At 38.6% G+C, this 18,552-nt stretch overlaps 1 protein-coding gene across 1 annotated transcript in view; it reads right to left on the bottom strand.

The window, feature by feature from the left end:
- The window catches only part of LOC150085687 (tRNA dimethylallyltransferase), a 254,385-nt gene that overhangs the window by 195,077 nt on the left and 40,756 nt on the right, over positions 1 to 18,552 (bottom strand). The window contains exon 4 of the mRNA XM_090373447.1: positions 4,629 to 4,993. Within this exon, the coding sequence (XP_090229573.1) occupies positions 4,629 to 4,993 (365 nt within the window). The remainder of the gene's footprint in view (positions 1 to 4,628; positions 4,994 to 18,552) is intronic.

Here is an 18,552-nt window from a genome sequence, read left to right as displayed (position 1 = left end):
AACAGATGGATAGGTCTATGGCGGATGTAGTACCAGCAGGTAGTTGAATATGAGTTGGAGAACCAGAGTTTAAAAGAGTCAGGTTATGGTTATCCAGGAATGTTTCGATTAGTTTGCCTCTACCATCCATGGTGGAGGATCCCCACAATGGATGGTGACCATTGAAATCACCAAGTAAACAGACGGGAGGTGGAAGTTGCGTAATGAGACTGTCCAGTTCAGTCTGGGAGCAAGGATAATTCGGTGATATGTAGATGGATGCAAGTGATAACGATATTCCCATTGCTATCCGGACTGCTACAACTTCTAAGGAGGTATTTAGTTGGAGATGTCTTGAGGGAATTGTAGATTTCACAAGTATAGCTACCCCACCACGAGCAGGAGAGTTAGAAACCCTGTCTCGCCTAAACATAGTATAGTTTTTGATTTTGACCGAAGCGTGTGGTGATAAAAATGTTTCTTGTAAGCACGCACCTACTGCATTTGTTTGAGTGAGTAAATCACTGAGGTCGTCTATATTACTGCGTAATCCTCGACAGTTCCATTGTAGGAATTTATTCATTGGTTGGATTTGTTTGAGGAAGATTGGTCTGACTGTTTTTTCTGAGGTTTCTGTCTGCTTGGTTTTGGTTTTTCATTTCTGGGAAAGATTGGGCGTCCTGTATCCATGATATCACTAGCATGTAACTCTAGTACTGTGTCGTCATCCTCTGATTGGACATCTGTTTCCATGTTGATATTTCGTGGCTTCACCTTTTTCTGATTTTCAACGGTAGTTGATTTTGTTGTTTCGGATAAAGTTGAGATAGCATCAGTTGGGATGCTGATCGGCGTATTGCTGGTTTCGTTGACTGTAGGTTTCTTATTGCATGATAAAACAGTTTTAGCCCAGGTGGCAAAGGAAATTCTCGGTTCTATGGACACATCTGTTTGAGTTGCAGCTGAGCGACTGGTTCTAGTAACAGATGCGTATGATCGGCTAGGAATGGTTAGTAGCACTTGCTTTCTTGCTTCAGGGTAAGTGACTTTATGTTCAACTTTATATTTCTGGATTTTTTTTCCTGTTTTCCAAAGGTCACATGCTTTAGAAAATGCAGGGTGGTTTTCCTTACAGTTTGGACAGATAGGAGTGGAAGCTGTACAGTCTTCTTGAGAATGCTCCTTGGAACCACAAAGAGGACACACGGCATCGCCTCGGCATGCTGTTTGAGAATGACCGTACTTTTGACATTTAAAGCAGCGAATGGAGTTTGGGATGTAAGGACGTATCTTACAATTTAGGTAACCTGCTTTGACACAAGATGGAAGAGTCGGAGTACTGAAAGTTAAAATGATGGACCTGGTTGGTAGTAGGTTGCCATCTTTTTTAGTCATGATTCTCCGTGCATGAGTCACTTTTTGTTCACTAAGCTCTTGTATTATTTCTTGTTCAGAGACATTTAGTAAGTCCCATTCGCTGATGACGCCTTTAGAGGTGTTCAGGGTGTTATGTGGCGTAACTGATACTGGAATGTTGTTAAAAGTTGTCAATTTTTACAATTTTTCTGAATGGCTTGGCTTCGAAGCTTCAATCAGAAGGTCTCCAGATTGAAGACGCTTCACCATTTTAGGAGATCCAACAGCCGATTCTAAACATTTCTGTATTAGAAATGGCGATAACTTGCCTACAGGTTGTGTGGATAATGAGTGCATTATTAGAAATGCTGGCATATCTGCACTCTGTTTTTCAGTCCGCTGTCTCTTCGGACGATTCAAGTCATGTTCTGAATCAGAGTTGACAGGTCTGGAACCCGTGGGTTCTAGCGGTGGATATGCATCGCAATCCATCGTTGCTCCTTTCAGCCCTGGAAGAGGGAATTCCTTCTCCCAGGTTACCGACCCCGCCACGTGGAGGCAGGAGCGGTGCCAACCAGTGACCAAGCGATCAGCAGAAGAAGAGAGCAGTACGTTGCTAGCGATAGCAGTGACGTTGCAAGCGGGGTTAGCAGTAACGTTGCAGCGGGGTTAGCAGTAACGTTGCTAGTGGTAAAGCAGTGACGTTGCTCAGCGAGGGAAGCAGTAACGTTGCGAGCGGTGGAGGGATTATTCAAGCACTAGTACTCGCCCTAGGAAAATCGCTAGAAAATCGCACTAGAAAGATCGCTTGGGAACTATCGCTTGGCACTCGGGGCCGGAAACTTTGCTCTAGAGACTAAACATGGGTTTCACCACTTCAAGCCTCCAATAAGCAAAGTGGTGATATTGCACTACTTCGAAAAAGTAACACTTGACCTAAGGAGAAGACTAATGTTACTTATTCTGACGGCACCGTTTCAGGGCTATTTTGTATATGTGTGGGATAATAACTCGACTATCCACTTGTCACTATTAGACTTAGAAAAGCAAAAAGGTAGAGGGAAAGTAATAGTAGGAGTGGAAGAGGAAAAGTAATGGTGTAGAAGAACGAAAGGGACAGTAACTCCTTCAACTCACACCACTCAAAAACTCCTCGAATAGGCAACACTTCCCCAGTGGGGAAGACTGTTGTTACCTATTCTTGGAAACTCCAGACGTCATCAGGCTCCCCCTGGTGCCGTTTCAGAGCTATTTGGCCCTTCTTCGGTGGGTGGGTAGGTACCCGAGTGATGCAATGATGGCAAAACAGTTATGAAGTATAACTCCACAATATGAGAGATGTCTGATGGTGTGTGATGTTTTTAGACCATGATGCATTTAGAGCTATAGCCTCAAGCTGCAAGCAAATTTAGACTATGTATATATTAAGTGCAATAGCATCATTAATACACAGCCATTTCTGAATAAACAGAATATTTGTAAGGCCGCATCATTTAAATTATGCCGCCTTACAAATATTCTGTTTATTCAGAAATGGCTGTGTATTAATGATGCTATTGCACTTAATATCAACATTTCATTAACACAGTTTTAAACATTTCATACATTTCTGTTGCAGATTTTCCCAGTTCACTGATATTCATTCGTTGCTCTATTGAAAATTCATGACACCAATGTTAATGCTACTAACGAAACTGATTGTTACTTGCAACCTGTCAGCCTACTGGGCAATCTCTGTACCATTACCTGTTGAAGGAAGTTTGAACTACAACATACCCATATTCATTTATTTTCAAACTAATCAGACATGACAACAACAGCACTAGCCAAGGAACTTTACTGTCACACCTTGTATTTACATAACCTGCACAACCACCTTCCCAAGTGACAGTGACTATAACTGTGTAGGAAATTTGGGTTTACATTTACTCAAATCTTTGGAAATATAACTTTAAGTATTTATACCAAGAACAAAAAATCCCAAACAGAGATGCACCTAGTAATTTCTGCAGTAGTTAAGGAGTTTTTCCATCTTCATGCAAGAAACAATCCAAAATTTCCATCTTGCCTGATATCATGTCAGATATCTGATAAAAATTAAAATCTAACCATTGGCAGCAGCAGCAGAAGCAGCAGTAATTTCTTGTTGGCAACACTCTATGATGGCACAAATCTTATCAGTTGAATGTAGCTGTCACAAATGACAAAGAAAAACAGCTCTATAACCAATGAAATGCAGCTTTTGCAATAACAGTACAAGGGAATAGTTAACTAAAGAGATATTCTGTTTTTTTTTATATATAATGCATTTGATAAATGATATTGTGACTGTGATTTTTTGTCATAATCTTTTTTCTATTACATTAAATGCATGTTATTCACTTAATTAATCTGTAAAAGTGATGGAGCAGCTCTGTACAGTATTTTCAAAATGGAAACATGATAGCACTAACTGCACTCCTCCCTTTTTAAAGTTCATAATCTAATTTCTTGTACTTCTCTTACCTTACCCATTTCTTAGATGGCATCATCCAGTTCCCAACACTTCCTGAATGAAGTTTAATAAAGCTGCAGTCATCCTCAGAGTAGTGGTCTGATGCATTAACTACTCTAGTTCTAGTATGCCAGCTTCTACAATTTATCACTTTTATGTATATACAAAATTAGTTTATGGATAGATCTAGTCATCGGGCAGCTTGAAAAATCTGAGACAACTCACAGTGAGACCCTGCCTCTACTGATCAGGTAATTCTAGCCTTGTCTTAATATCCCTTTAAGAATACCAAAAGATATAAGAAAGATACACCAAATCTTTCCAAATGAATAACAAATGGCAATCCTAGTACTGCTGGTACCATCAAACTAATCAAAACTGCATTTTTTCGTAATAAACGCTTATCATAGTTTTTAAAACTTCAAGTATTAGCTTTTGATGGCACACATCAAAATGATGTGCGGAATTAATGATGCAGTTTAGGGTTATCATTTCCAATTTCACTGTTTTCACATTTTTATTATATTATTTTATTTTATTTCATTATTGGTCAGTGTTAAAAAAAAAAAAAGGTTTGTTCCTTTAAAATAACATTAGAATATTACTCTAAAAAAAGGTTTGTTCCTTTAAAATAACATTAGAATATTACTCTAATATGAAATAAATCTTTAAAAAAAACTCTAAATGCTGAATTTATTATAAATATGAACACACACCTCCCCAGATCTGTTTAGCACAGACTAATATACATTAATATAAAATAAACACAGATAGGCAAAAAAAAAATAAATTAACTAACCTTATGATTTTTCTCCGATTATGTGGATGCAAGCAACTGGCCATATCTGGATCTATTTCTGATAAAAAATGATGAAGCTGCTCGGATGGGATATCTGAGCAACTATAAAATGTAATCTTTCTATTAAAAATACTTGAAAGAGTTTGATGATCTTTGATATCACCCTCATTTGGAAAGTATGCTTTCCCTACATTGTTCTGTGAATCTACTTGAGAGAACACATCACTGCATCCCATGTAACTGCTATATGAGATGTTTTTAACATCAGCCCTGATATTTTTGCTATCTGTAAAGTTCTGTTTGCTTTTAAATGGGTCATGTCTTAATGAATCATCTTCTTCAAACAACAGTTTATCTCCAAGTTTCTATAATGAAAATTATAAACAAAACTGTTATATGGATATAAAATTTTTGAGTAAGACAAAACAATATTTAATCTCATAATGCAAGTAATCTTTATTTACCTCCTTAAGTAAATGAGGTAGGAAAGCCCTTAGTTATACCATAAGGACATCTTTGAATTCAGGTGTGATCCCTGTGGACCACACCTGAATGTGCAAATGTGCAAATGTTTCCCCAATTCACAGAATGGGATTAAAGGGTGACATGAGTAATAACAGACCTGTTAGCTTAACTTCTGTTCTGGGTAATAATGACACCACTTAGTTAAAGAAGTAGTGCAAGACTATCTAGCCAGAAGTTTTTTTTTTTTTTTTTTGTTAGTTGTTGGTACATCGGCTTCTGTGGCCATAATGCACCTCCCAAAGTTTATGTCATCTTTCACAACAAGTTACCATCCTTATACTTCAAATAAGCAACACTTCCCCATTACAGAAGACTACTGTTACTTGTTTTCAGTTGAGTACCACCACTAGACAACACTGTTTTGAATCTATTTGGCTTCACATCAGTGAGCAGGTAGGTACCAAAAGGTATAACGGATGACACACAGTTGTGACTTATTTACACAATATGACTAATAATATTTTAGGCCAGAAAGCCCCAAACTGTGTAAATTTCAAACTATGACATTAGTTATTGCATTTGCACCATGCCTCCATAGCCGAGTGGTCATGAGCAGGAGTGCAGTAGCACACGCTCCTTGAGTAGACCGGTGTCCAAGCCCCTGACTGCTAAATACGGTCGGTCTGCCAACCTGCACTGGACCAGCGAGCCAGATTAGGGTCCATTTCCCTCAACATGAATTGATGAGGAGGCTTTCATCCTGCAGTGGGTTGTTAATGGCTGCAGTTTTACATATAGTTTCATTTTTAGATAAACCAAAGTTCATACATTAACATTATTATTGTAACATCTCATATTGCAAAATTCTTCACAACACCTTATCAGTTTTTTTTTGTTTGTTTACACCAAAGTATGACTCCATGATCCATAGGTTGTATGAGGCCTGTGTTATTGGGAGGTAAGAAAAGGAAGTTGCCATTTTACCATCATCATTTGATCAAATGTCAGCAAAAGGATAGGTGCACTATCTAATTATAACACTGTATTAATGTTTTCATTTGCATTTGACTTTTTCCCTTTGAATCATTTTCACTGTATCACAAAGTGACTGTAAAAAACCATTCTGAAAAAGGTTCAGCATTAATTAAGGCATATTATGCAAAACAGCAAGCTTATGCAGCATTAGCCAAAATAAAAAAAAAAAAAAAAAACCTTCCCATTTTATCCATCCATCACCCCAAATGTTTGTCTAGTTCAGCCTTAAATTTATTTAAGCTATCGACTTCCACAACAACAGATCAAGTCTGTCCCAGCAATCAACTACCCGCTGGCTAAAGGCAAACTTCCGCATATCTATTCTACAACTGTCTTTCCTCAATTTGAATCTATGCCGCCTCGGGTTCTTAATCTGAGCAAGCAGAAGTATCCCATCTGAATTCAGCCTGCTCAAACCATTCAAGGCCTTATACACCTCAATCAGATCACCTCGCAGGTGCCTAGTTTCCAGTACTTAAGCCTTTCTTAAGTGCACCGCTTTGTTGCTCTCACCAATCTTGTTGCCCTTCTCTGTACTCGTTCTAGCAACTCTACATCCTTCCTGAAATGAGGCCTCCAGACCTGTACACAGTATTCAAGGTGTGACCTGACCATTTCCATATACAAAGGGATAATCACTGCCTTATCTCTGGTAGCAAAATTCCTATATATCATTCACAAAACTCCATGACCTGCTCTGGCCGCCCATCTGCATTGCTCAGAGAACTTCATATCTGACAGCACAATTACAAACAGGTCATTTTCATTCTCCACCTCCCTGAGTGTAGTACCACACAGTTTGTACGTTTCTCTTGGGTTACTGCTACCCATATACAGTACTTTGCATTTGTCAATGTTAAACTTCAGTTGCCACTTCTCAGCACATCTCCCTAACTTTTCAAGATCCTGTTGCAGCAACATACTGTCTTTACTGTCATTAACAACCCTTTGTATCATCTGCAAACTTGGACATTAAGCCTGATATACCTTCATCAATAACATTGATAAATACACAAAACAATGTGCAGCAGTCTTCCATGTGGAACAGTATCAAAAGCTTTCCTGAAATGACAGTAACATACTGTCTTTACTGTTATTAACAACCCTACCAACCTTTGTATCATCTGCAAACTTGGACATTAAGCCTGATATACCTTCATCGATAACATTCATAAATACACAAAACAATGTGCAGCAGTCTTCCATGTAGAACAGTATCAAAAGCTTTCCTGAAATCCAAGTATATGATATCAAAATTATTTTTTTGCATCTAGTTCCTTTTGTGACCACATGATAGTATCCAATCAAATTGGTCAGACAAGACTTCCCCATAACAAACCCATGCTGTGTCTGAACTATTACTGCAGTCTTGTTTGGATGATCCTGTATCACCTCTTTAATCAGTGACTCCATTATTTTCTCCAGGACAGAAGTTAAACTAACAGGTCTATAATTATTTGTGTCACCCTTTGCACCCTCTTTGTGAATTGGGAATACATTTGCACATCTCCAGCCCATGGGGAACTCCCCTGACTCTAAGGATGCTCCCATAATTATGGCAAAGGGTTTGCTTACCTCCCTTGCTGCCTCCTTCAGTATAACTGGATAGATTCCCATCCACCCCAGGTGTCTTTTTTATGTTTAACTTCAACAATTTCTCCTCCACTTTGCTCTCAGTTATTACAAAATCACTTAGCTCCCTGTTAGAGTTTGATAAACTTCTGGCATTTCCCTTCTTGAATAACTCCTCATGTGTGAATGTAGATGCAAAATACTCATTCAGTTTATCAGCTACTTGAGCAGGATCATCAATAGTCGTAACATCTACGTTAAGTGGACCATTCTGATTCTTCTCCTTCCTTCTAGAGTTTACATAAGTAAAGAACTCTTTGCTGTTTTTCTTTGTGCCAAAGATTTCCCTAATCTGCTTTTGCCTGCCTAGCTTCCTTTGTGACTTGATTACAGATTAGCTTATATCTGCCATAGGCTTCTGTGTTACCTGATAATTTATATGCATCTCATGCATTTTTCTTCTCTGCCAGGAGCGCCATTAATTCATCTGACATCCATTTAGGTCTGAATCTTGAACAGAATTTCTTAGTTGGTATGAAAAGCCTAGTAGCCTCCAAGATTAAACCCCACGAAGGTTTCCCACTTAGAATTCACTGTTGGTAACATCATCAGCTGATCAAACTGTATAGAATTTAAAAACTGTCTAAGACCACAGAAGTCACCTTTGCAAAAACAAAAACCCTTCCCTTTACCCTTGATGGTAGTTACACCTTTGAATAAATCCCACATCAGTACACTGTGATCACTGTCACCTAGTGGTCCCTTATCTGCAAATTCTTAATGTATGACTAATCGCTGCTGATAATCAGATCAAAGGTATTACCCCCTCTGGTTGTAACTCGTACATGTTGCTGCAGGAAACAACCCTTCAATAAATGCACAAAAGTCTTGCTATCATGTGAGTGACAAACCCACAAGTTCTAGTCAATATCAGGAAAGTTAAAATTTCCCATTACAAGACATTCTGATTTACTGGCCCATTCTATTTAGCATTAGCAAAGGCACATGATGCAAGAAAGCAAGCTTACATAGCATCAGGCAAAAAAAAAAAAAAAACCCTTATTTCACCTATCCACTAGCTCCAAATGGTTGTCAAATTCTGCCTTGAATCTATTTAAGCTATCAACTTCTGCAACGACAGATGGAAGTTTGTACCACCAATCAACCACACGCTGGCTAAAGGCAAACTTCCACACATCTATTCTACAACCGTCTTTCCTCAATTTGAATTTATGCCCTCTCAGGCGATTATTCTGAGCAAGAGGAAGAATCCCATCCGCATGAGCATGCTCAAACCATTCAAGGCTTTATACACCTCTATCAGTTCACCTCGCAGGTGCCTAGTCTCCAGACACTGTAATTTGCAAAACTTAAGCCTTTCTTCATAAGAGCATCCCTTTGTTCCATTCACTAATCTTGTTGCACTTCTCTGTACTCGTTCCAACAACTCTACATCATTCTTAAAATGAGGCCTCCAGACCTGTATGCAGTACTCAAGATGTGGCTGACCATTGCCTTATACAAGGGGATAACCACCTCCTTATCCCTACTAAAAAAATTCCTGTATATCATTGACAAGACACCATGAGTTACTCTTGCAAACTGTTTGCACAGCTCAGAAAACTTCATATCTGCCTGCACAATTACCCCAGGTCCTTTTCATTCTCTACCACTGTCAGTGTGGTACCTCAGAGTTGATACGTTACTCTGGGATTACTGCTTCCCATATGTAGTACTTTACATTTGTCAATGTTAAACTTCATTTTCCACCTCTCAGCCCATCTGCTCAACTTTTCTAGATTCTGTTGCAGCACTGTACTGTCATTAATGTCATTAACAATCCTGCCAACCTTCATATGAGTGTGAGATTTGAGTTCTAAGTCAGACAGCCAAAAATTGTATAATATGATTTTAAAATTTTAGTCTTAACCTTTCTGAACGAGTAGAGGTCTTCCTCCTCGAGGAAGGGGCGGCAACTGGAGTCGCATGAGATACTAAACTATCTTCATGCGATTACGGGCTAATGACCGAAAAATTTGTAAGTCATTTAAACAATGGAATGGTTTAATGTATAAATTGGACATAGTTTAATTTAGTGATGATACCACCAAAAAAATTTCTTTAATGTTAAAGTACAAAATTCTTTTAGACTTCTGTGCATATGGGCATATTTGCCTAGGTGGCACGTCGAGGTTCCGTTGTTTATATGATGATGTCCACCCATATCAACTGGATACACTTCCTTAGATTTTATGTTTCTTAACTAACAGCATAACCCCTCCTCTGTTCCTACCCTATCTAGCCTTTCTGTACATATTGTACTCCCCAAATTCCAATTCTGCACTGCTTATATCTGTGTGACACCATGTCTCTGATATCCCAATAACATCTGCCTTTGATGCCTTGATCAGCACTTCCCTCTTTCACTAAATTCTTATTGAAGAAAAAATTTTCTTCTTCATAAACAAAATACATATATAAAAAGGGGAAAATCAGTAAGGTTTTACTGTATAACATAAAACACATTTCATGAACATAAGTTATAAATTTATGTACATATTTATTATTTAGATCATATTATGCATATTCAATTTTTAATAAAGAAGTAGCCAATTTCTGTCCTTTTAAACAATACTAACATATTGTTCATTATGTACTTCAACACGTGATTACTGTGTGAATTGAAAAATCAACTTTTGAAATTGTCAATTTCTTATATGAAACTACATGCAACCAAATAGGATACTGCTTACAGAGGAAACTAATTTATACTATGGTACTATAAACTGGGACATGGAATTGCTTTAATAAACAGAGAGTTCCACATAAGTGTGATGCCATGGCAACCTTTGTTTGGTTTCATTTTTGATTTCAATTCACTGGTCTTTCTTTTTTTTTACTGTAAGTAAAACTTCACTATATTAGTTGCCTTGTGCCACAATAGTACTCTTTTCAAAATATATAAAATTAAATATGCTTAAAGTGTGCTGTCTAAATTAAAGAGGTCATGAGAGAAGAAGAGAACTGAAATCAAGACTATCTAAACGAAAATGGAAAAGTGAATTTGTGAAAGGAACATGAATTAAGTGAATCACTTCTGAAATTTTTGACAAGAAAAGATGACATAAGCTCTTAGTAATAATGAAAAATAAAGCACTTCTAGAGATCAATAATGATTCTTCCAACTGTGTAATTAAACAAGAGTTTAAAATCCTATGGAACATGCATTCACAAGAACTGATAGAACTATCATCACGAAAAAGATCACATCAATCCATAACTAACTGAGAGAAAACAAAAACAAGATGCTCATGAAAATATCAGAATCTCGATGATGTGAGCAAAATGAACCCAAAAATCAAAGCATTTTGGGTCCAATTTGCTCATATTATACCCTTATTATACTACTTTATTTAGAAATACTGAATGATTCAAAGTGATGTAGAACAATAAGGAACATATATGCCCACACCTCTATTAGTGTCAATACAACATGGATGATGTTACTGGAAATATATGAGCACTGTATTAGGAGGCATGAAAATAATGGAATTCATATGGAATCCATGTCAAAATGGCTTGGTATGGAGCAAAACTACTAGTTATGCATTCAGGAAGCAATAAGACAATGGCAGGATCGGAAACATTACACAATCTTTTTGGCATCACGTAATTCGGCTTCCAGAGCCCAAAGCAAAACATTACCTTTAGAAGCAGATCAAAATTTTTATACATTTAATGAAAAAATTAATTTATAAACATGATCCAGTGTTGCATAAGCACTGCTGCCATCATATAAAATGAAAATGAAATCCCTGAAATATATAATGAGTTAATAAGGTTAATGGCAATAAAATTATGTAGATTGTTTGTTCTTCTGCCATACTATTTTATTGTAAAAGGGATGTTGGCCATGTGCAGCAAATGACTGTGATTCTTATATTCAATGACATGGATAAAGGGTTTATCGAAAAGCACTTCCTAGGATTCGTTATTGCTGAAGAAACAACTGCTGCTAAGCTGATGAATACTATTTTAAGAGAACTATGATATGAGCAAAATAAACCAGAAAGGACTGTCATCACTAAAATGACATTGAGTCATTTTAGTGATGTGATTCAAAATGACAGTGATTCAAAATGACATGGTATAAAATATCACAGTTGATGACACATGCGATTAGGTCTCAATATAAATAACAGTTGGATAGGGTTAAAACAATGTAGCAAACATGGCTAGAGTGAATTCAGGTGTGAAAACATATCTATAGCCAACAATCCAAGGGTGCTTCTCTTTTTGTTTTTTGTTTATCATGTGGCTGTTGCAACTGAAATCTGCTGATGAAACCTGCCAAATCATCAACAGTGTCAAACTTTTTGGTTTTTTTTTGGCTTAATATACAGAATACGTGCTCTTTTCTCCAGATAGACAAAGAAAGCAATTTTGAACAAAATTACAACTATCTTTGAAACCCCTTTCTGAAATGCAATGGAAATGCAGACTGAATAGTATCAAAGCTTTAAGATTTTCAGTGCGAAGGGATCAAAATATCTTTGTAACACATGTGGTGATTCAGCAACCATGAGTGCTGAGAATCAGTTTTAAATTAAATAACAACTCCCAAATTTGTACTATCATTGATCATATGGTATGAATTTCTGTACCATCTAAATAAAATAAGTCAACTTTCACAAAAATTTGAATTCATTTACACAACACTGTGTCACGCCAAAACAGTAACAACGCTGACCTCATATATATAATGGGAAAAAGGGGAGGGCAAAAAAAAAGTGTCTTGGACAGTTTTGTGCTGTATCAATCAGTATTATTTAAATTAATTTAAACCTACATTTTCATGGAAGACTGAAAGTCAAGGAGCCTTTTTATTATTAATTATATTATAATGTATGCCTCAAAGCATCTTTTCTATAATGGTTTAACATCCATATAACATAAGTTACATTTCCAATCTGAAGTTTTCTTCCAATTTGCCAACTGTCTGCTCAATTAGATTCAATACATCCATTGACCACTTAACACAATGTTCTAACAGGGCTACCTGCTGTCTGATGATGGAATCAATAAATTCAAAAACTGATCACTGCAGTGCCTTGATTTTTAATGGATAACAATTTGCCTAATGGGTGGAGACGGTCGTGTTCAAAGCCGCTAAGTGGATTTTTCTTATTTATTGATTTGAAATTATTGTTTTTCTAAAACTTTTGATTTAAATTTAGTAGTATAACATTTAAATTTAGTAGTATAACATTTGAGGTATTGCTCAAAACATCGAAGGCAGATATTGTTGGGATATCAGAGACGTGGTGTCACACAGATATAAGGGATGCGGAACTGCAATTTGGGGAGTACAACGTCTACAGAAAGGATAGACAGGATAGGAAGGGGGGAGGTGTTATGCTATTAGTTAAGAAACACATAAAAACCAAGGAAGTGAAGCCAGTCGACATCGCGGGACAGTGCAGTGTGGAGTCAGTTTGGTGTGACATAAACATTGGGAGATCAAAATTGAGAGTAGGAGTGTGCTATAGGCCTAATGACTCTGATGAGTATAATAAGGAACTGTACAGGGAAATAGAGTGGGCCAGTAAATCAGGGTGTCTTATAATGGGAGATTTTAATTTCCCAGATATTGACTGGAATTTGGGGGCTGGTTACTCACACACTAGCAGGGCTTTTGTGGATTTATTGGATGATTGTTTTCTACATCAGCATGTTCGGGAGGCAACTAGAGGGAGTAATACTCTTGATTTGATTATCAGCAGTGATTCTTCATGCATTAAGAATCTGCAGATAAATGAACCACTAGGTGGCAGTGATCACAGTGTGCTGAAGTGGGATTTACTCAAAGAGGTAACTACCATTAGGGGTAAAGGGAAGGGTTATTGCTTCCGTAAAGGCGACTACGATGGACTGAGACAGTATTTAAATTCTATACAGTGGGACCAACTGATGATGTTACCAACAGCAAATTCAAAATGGGAAGCATTCAAAGAACTTATCTTGGAAGCTACTAGGCTTTACATACCAACTAAGAAATATTGTTCAAGGTTTAGGCCAAAATGGATGTCAGATGAACTAATGAGGCATATGGCAGAGAAGAAAAATGCATGGGATACATACAAATTAACACATGACACAGAAGCCTATGATAGATACAAGTTGATATGCAACCAAGTTACAAAGGAGGTTAGGCGGGCGAAGGCAGATTACGAGAAATCCTTGGCAAGGGATGCAAAGAAAAACAGCAAAGAGTTCTTTACTTATGTAAACTCTAGAAGGAAGGGGATGAATCAGATTGGTCCACTTGATATTGATGGGTCAAGTGTTGATGATCCTGCTCAGGTAGCTAACAAACTAAATGAATATTTTGCATCGACATTCACACATGAGGAGTTATTCAGCGAGGGGAATGCCAGAGGTGTATTCAACTCTAGCAGTAAGCTACAGAATCTTGAAATAACTGGGAGTAAAGTGGAGGAGAAACTGTTGAAGATAAACACAAGAAAGGCACCCGGGGTGGATGGGATCTATCCAGTTATATTAAAGGAGGCAGCAAAGGAAGTAAGCAAACCCTTAGCCATAATTATGAGAGCTTCCTTGGACTCAGGGGAGGTACCCATAGACTGGAAATGTGCAAATGTGACCCCAATTCACAAAGGAGGATCAAAGGCTGACACAAGTAATTACAGACCTGTGAGCTTAACTTCTGTTCCAGGAAAATTAATGGAGGCACTGGTTAAAGAAGCACTGCAGGATCATTTAGACAAGACTTCAGTTATAGCTCAGACACAGCATGGTTTTGTTAAGGGGAAGTCTTGCCTGACCAACTTGATTGGATACTATGATGCAGTCACAAAAGAACTGGATGCAGGGAATAACTTTGATATTATATACTTGGATCTTAGAAAGGCTTTTGATACTGTTGCACATGGAAGACTGCTACACAAATTGGAGCAGTGTGACACTGGAGGCAAATTGCTGCTATGGATAAAGGGGTGGTTGAGGGGGAGAAGACAGAGAGTGGTAATCAATGGACACTGCTCATCGTGGACTGATGTTATTAGTGGAGTCCCTCAGGGCTCAGTGTTGGGTCCATTATTGTTTTCTGTATTTATAAATGATATTGATGATGGTATATCGGGCTTAATGTCCAAGTTTGCAGACGATACAAAGGTTGGCAGGGTTGTCAAGGACACTACTGACACTATGCTGCTGCAACAGGATCTGGAAAGGTTGAGCAGATGGGCTGAGAGGTGGCAAATGAAGTTTAACATTGACAAATGTAAAGTACTACACATGGGAAACAGTAACCCCAGAGCAACGTATCTACTCTGTGGTACAACACTGACAGTGGTAGAGAATGAAAGGGACTTGGGGGTGGTTGTGCAGGCAGATATGAAGTTCTCTGAGCAGTGCAGACGGGCTGCAAGAGTAGCTCATGGAGTATTGTCAATGATATACAGGAATTTTTCCAGCAGGGATAAGGAGGTGATTATTCCATTGTATAAGGCGATGGTCAGGCCACACCTAGAGTACTGTATACAGGTCTGGAGGCCTCATTTCAAGAAGGATGTAGAGCTGCTGGAACGAGTACAGAGAAGGGCAACAAGATTAGTGAATGGAACAAAGGGGTGCTCTTACGAAGAAAGGCTTAAGTTTTGCAAATTACAGTGTCTGGAGACTAGGCACCAGCGAGGTGATCTGATAGAGGTGTATAAAGCCTTGAATGGTTTAAGCATGCTCAATGCTGATGGGATTCTTCCTCTAGCTCAGAAAAATCACCTGAGAGGGCATAAATTCAAATTGAGGAAAGACAGATGTAGGATAGACGTGCGGAAATTTGCCTTTAGCCAGCGGGTGGTTGGTTGGTGGAACTGACTTCCATCCCTTGTGGTGGAGGTTGATAGCCTAAATAAGTTTAAGGTTCAGTTGGACAGGTATTGTGAACGAACAGAGGGGTGAAGTGGAAGTTGTTTTTTTTTTTTTTTTGGCTGATGCTGCATAAGCTTGCTTTCTTGCATCAAATGCCTCTACTAATGCTAATGCTAACATTACTTTGTGATTTTCTGATTAATTTGGTGTATTTATTCTTTACTCGGCCTTGTTATTGCATAAAAGTATCGGTAAAGGTTTCCACGTGTTTCAACTCCGCTACCGTTCGTAATTTTCCCGCCTTTGTGATACGATAGTTATATACCGTACTGGATAGCGTTAGTTGAACTTCGTTAGCAGTTAAACTGTACGTTTAAATAAATACATATAACGACTTAGATTACAAACGTAATATAATTAATTATATTTAACATAATAACATAACATAATTAATTATAATTAATTAATAAATTAATAGAATCATGACTCAGACCAGAGCAGCAAAGAAAAAGGCTCAAGCTAATGGAAGTGCTCTGGCTCAGAGCAGAACTGAGGGGGGCAGTTGTTGTCCTCTGACTCACAGCCTTATAAAATGCACTGTTTGCTTGATGTTTGCAGAGCAATCGGGTATGGGACATGATACTGCCAAGGGGGATGTCTTTCTGTGTGCGCGATGCAAGGAGCGTATCGATATCAGACAACTCGGTGTTCTTGTGGGCCTATATGAGAGCTTGAAGGACAGGGTGGATGCCCTCGAAGAAACTAAATTGAGGGGCCCATCAAGCTCTCAGCTGCCCACATCAATGCCAGAGCTTGCACTTGGGCATCGCGTGACACAGAGACAACCCCAAAGACAGAATGCGCTGGTCCCGAAGGAACTAGTAGTTGTTGGTGACTCTATTGTCAGGGAAACGGGGAACATGCTTTGTAAAAAAGATAGGTGGAACAGGACCAGGGTATGTCTGCCAGGGGCAAAGGTTGATGACGTTGTAGAGCGAATATCATCTTTTAAGGGCACAAAAGGTGATATAGTTGTACACGTTGGCACTAATAATATTAAGAGTAGGAGACCGGCAGAATTACTTAACAAGTACAGGTCACTGTTGAACAAAAGCCGAGAATTAGGGTTGAATTTGAAAGTGTCTGCAATTCTGCCCAGACACGATAGGAGGGAGTATATGATGAGAGCCTTGTCGATCAATTCGGCCCTGGAAAGATTGTGCAAGGCTCAAGGGGTAGAATTTTTTTCAGCCTGGACTGTACTTGTTAACAGGAGAGATTGCTTCTACAGGGATGGGATACACTTAAATAGAAAGGGTGCAAGAATATTTGCTGATGCTATCGAGGCAGTGTTAGGTGGGTCGGAAAACTGCTAGCTTGGGGGGAGACAAAGACCAATAGATTGACAGTAGCCACTGGCAGAGGTGAAAGAGATTCTTGCACTGCTTCTATTAGAATGAGCAGAAGCCTGAAAAACAAGATGCATGGTATTTCAGAGACTGCTGGGAGCCATTGCGGTACAAGTAAACACATGGGTTGTGTTAGGTAGCTAAGAATAGAAACAGGTGCAGGTATACTTGCGTGTACACCAATGCTAGGAGTTTAGTAAATACATTTGATGAATTTGAGGTATTGCTCAAAACATCAAAGGCAGATATTGTTGGGATATCAGAGACGTGGTGTCACACAGATATAAGGGATGCAGAACTGCAATTTGGGGAGTACAACGTCTACAGAAAGGATTTGATTTGATTTTGTTTGATTTGGTAGTTGTTGGCGCATCGGCTTCTGTGGCCATATTGCACCTCCCAAGGTTTTTGCAGTACTTTGATCCAAGCCCGAGGCGGGAATCGAACCCGCGACCTTTAGGTTGCCGGGCAGGTACTTTACCCACTCGGCTAGCCCGGTCGGCCTACAGAAAGGATAGACAGGATAGGAAGGGGGGGAGGGGTTATGCTATTAGTTAAGAAACACATAAAAACCAAGGAAGTGAAGCCAGTCGACAATGCCGGACAGTGCAGTGTTGAGTCAGTTTGGTGTGACATAAGCATTGGGAGATCAAAATTGAGAGTAGGAGTGTGCTATAGGCCTAATGTCTCTGATGTGTATAATAAGGAACTGTACAGGGAAATAGAGTGGGCCAGTAAATCAGAGAGTCTTATAATGGGATATTTTAATTTCCCAGATATTGACTGGAATTTGGGGGCTGGTTACTCACACACTAGCAGGGATTTTGTGGATTTATTGGATGATTGTTTTCTACATCAGCATGTTCGGGAGGCAACTAGAGGGAGTAATACTCTTCATTTGATTATCAGCAGTGATTCATCATGCATTAAGAATCTGCAGATAAATGAACCACTAGGTGGCAGTGATCACAGTGTGCTGAAGTGGGATTTACTCAAAGAGGTAACTACCATTAGGGGTAAAGGGAAGGGTTATTGCTTCCGTAAAGGCGACTACGATGGACTGAGACAGTATTTAAATTCTATACAGTGGGACCAACTGATGATGTTACCAACAGCAAATTCAAAATGGGAAGCATTCAAAGAACTTATCGTGGAAGCTACTAGGCTTTACATACCAACTAAGAAATATTGTTCAAGGTTTGGGCCTAAATGGATGTCAGATGAACTAATGAGGCATATGGCAGAGAAGAAAAATGCATGGGATACTTACAAATTAACACATGACACAGAAGCCTATGATAGATACAAGTTGATATGCAACCAAGTTACAAAGGAGGTTAGGCAGGCGAAGGCAGATTACGAGAAATCCTTGGCAAGGGATGCAAAGAAAAACAGCAAAGAGTTCGAGTTCTTTACTTATGTAAACTCTAGAAGGAAGGGGATGAATCAGATTGGTCCACTTGATATTGATGGGTCAACTGTTGATGATCCTGCTCAGGTAGCTAACAAACTAAATGAATATTTTGCATCGACATTCACACATGAGGAGT

The sequence above is a fragment of the Mastigoproctus giganteus genome, chromosome 5 (genome assembly GCF_048544385.1).
Source record: "Mastigoproctus giganteus isolate SK-2022 chromosome 5, ASM4854438v1, whole genome shotgun sequence".
Classification (NCBI taxonomy): domain Eukaryota; kingdom Metazoa; phylum Arthropoda; class Arachnida; order Uropygi; family Thelyphonidae; genus Mastigoproctus; species Mastigoproctus giganteus.
The sequence above is the reverse complement of the archived record's forward strand: the minus strand, read 5'-3'. Positions and strand labels throughout refer to the sequence as shown.